The 1,486-nt window shown below is 58.3% G+C and overlaps 1 protein-coding gene across 1 annotated transcript; it reads left to right on the forward strand.

The window, feature by feature from the left end:
- Positions 1 to 5: 5 nt before the first annotated feature.
- LOC102500527 (nucleotide-binding oligomerization domain-containing protein 2-like) lies at positions 6 to 1,481 on the forward strand (the record flags this gene model as incomplete). Its single annotated transcript, XM_014592606.2, has 1 exon — positions 6 to 1,481. A coding segment is annotated over one exon (1,476 nt), but the record flags the coding sequence as incomplete, so codon positions are not given.
- Between the last annotated feature and the right edge of the window lie 5 nt (positions 1,482 to 1,486).

The raw sequence follows: 1,486 nt of genomic DNA on the forward strand, positions 1-1,486 counted from the left end.
GCAAGAAGTACTCGTCCAAGCTGAGGACCATGGTCTCCGCTCAGGCTCGCTTCCTCAGTACCTACGATGGGGTGGACAACCTTTGCCTGGAGGACATATACACAGAGAATATCCTGGCTGTCCGGAGGGATGTGGGTGTGGCTGGATCCCCAAAGAAGAGCCCGGCTACGCTGGGCCTGGAGGAGCTCTTCCACGCTGGTGGTCACCTCAATGAAGATGCGGACACCATGTTGGTGGTGGGGGAGGCGGGCAGCGGCAAGAGCACACTCCTGCAGCGGCTGCACTTGCTCTGGGCCACCGGGCGGGACTTCCAGGAGTTTCTCTTTGTCTTCCCTTTCAGCTGCCGGCAGCTGCAGTGTGTGGCCAAACCACTGTCTTTACGGACACTGCTCTTTGAGCACTGCTGTTGGCCTGACACTGGCCAACAGGACGTCTTTCAGTTTCTTCTAGACCATCCTGACCGCATCCTGTTAACTTTTGATGGCTTTGATGAGTTCAAGTTCAGGTTCACTGATCGTGAGCGTCACTGCTCTCCGACCCACCCTACGTCTGTCCAGAATCTGCTCTTCAACCTTCTGCAGGGCAACCTGTTGAAGGATGCCCGCAAGGTGTTGACCAGTCGTCCGGATGCAGTGTCGGCGAGCCTCAGAAAGTATGTTCGCACAGAGTTCAACCTCAAAGGCTTCTCCGAAGAGGGCATTGAGTTGTACCTGCGGAAGTGCCACCGTGAGCCTGGGGTGGCAGACCGCCTCATCCACCTGCTCCAGACAACATCAGCTCTGCATGGTTTGTGCCACCTGCCTGTCTTCTCGTGGATGGTGTCCAAATGCCACCAGGAACTGCTGCTACTGGAGGGGGGCTCCCCGAAGACCACCACGGACATGTACCTGCTGATCCTGCAGCATTTTCTGCTGCATGCCTCCCCACCACACTCGGCCTCCCAGGGTCTGGGACCCAGCCTTCTCCAAGGCAGGCTCTCCACCCTCCTGCACCTTGGTCAGCTGGCTCTCTGGGGCCTGGGCACATGCTGCTATGTGTTCTCAGCCCAGCAGCTCCAGGCAGCACAGGTTGACTCTAATGACATTTCTCTCGGCTTTCTGGTATGTGCCAAAAATGTCGTGCCAGGGAGTATGGCACCCCTGGAATTCCTGCACATCACTTTCCAGTGCTTTTTTGCTGCATTCTACCTGGCCCTCAGTGCTGACATGCCACCAGCCTTGCTCGGACACCTCTTCAATTGTCAAAGGCCAGGCAGCTCACCGCTGGCCAGGCTGCTGCCCATGCTGTGCGTACAGGGCTCAGCGTGCAAGGAGGGCAGTGTGGCAGCTTTGCTGCAGAGGGCTGAGCTGCACAACCTTCAGATCACAGCGGCCTTCCTGGCAGGACTGTTGTCCCAGGAACACCAGAGCCTGCTGGCTGAGTGCCAGGCATCCAAGAAGGCCCTGCTCCAGCGCCAGGCCTGTGCCCGGTGGTGTCTGGCTCGCAG

This window comes from Tupaia chinensis, unplaced genomic scaffold, assembly GCF_000334495.1.
Source record: "Tupaia chinensis unplaced genomic scaffold, TupChi_1.0 Scaffold135296_1, whole genome shotgun sequence".
NCBI classification, from domain to species: Eukaryota; Metazoa; Chordata; class Mammalia; order Scandentia; family Tupaiidae; genus Tupaia; species Tupaia belangeri.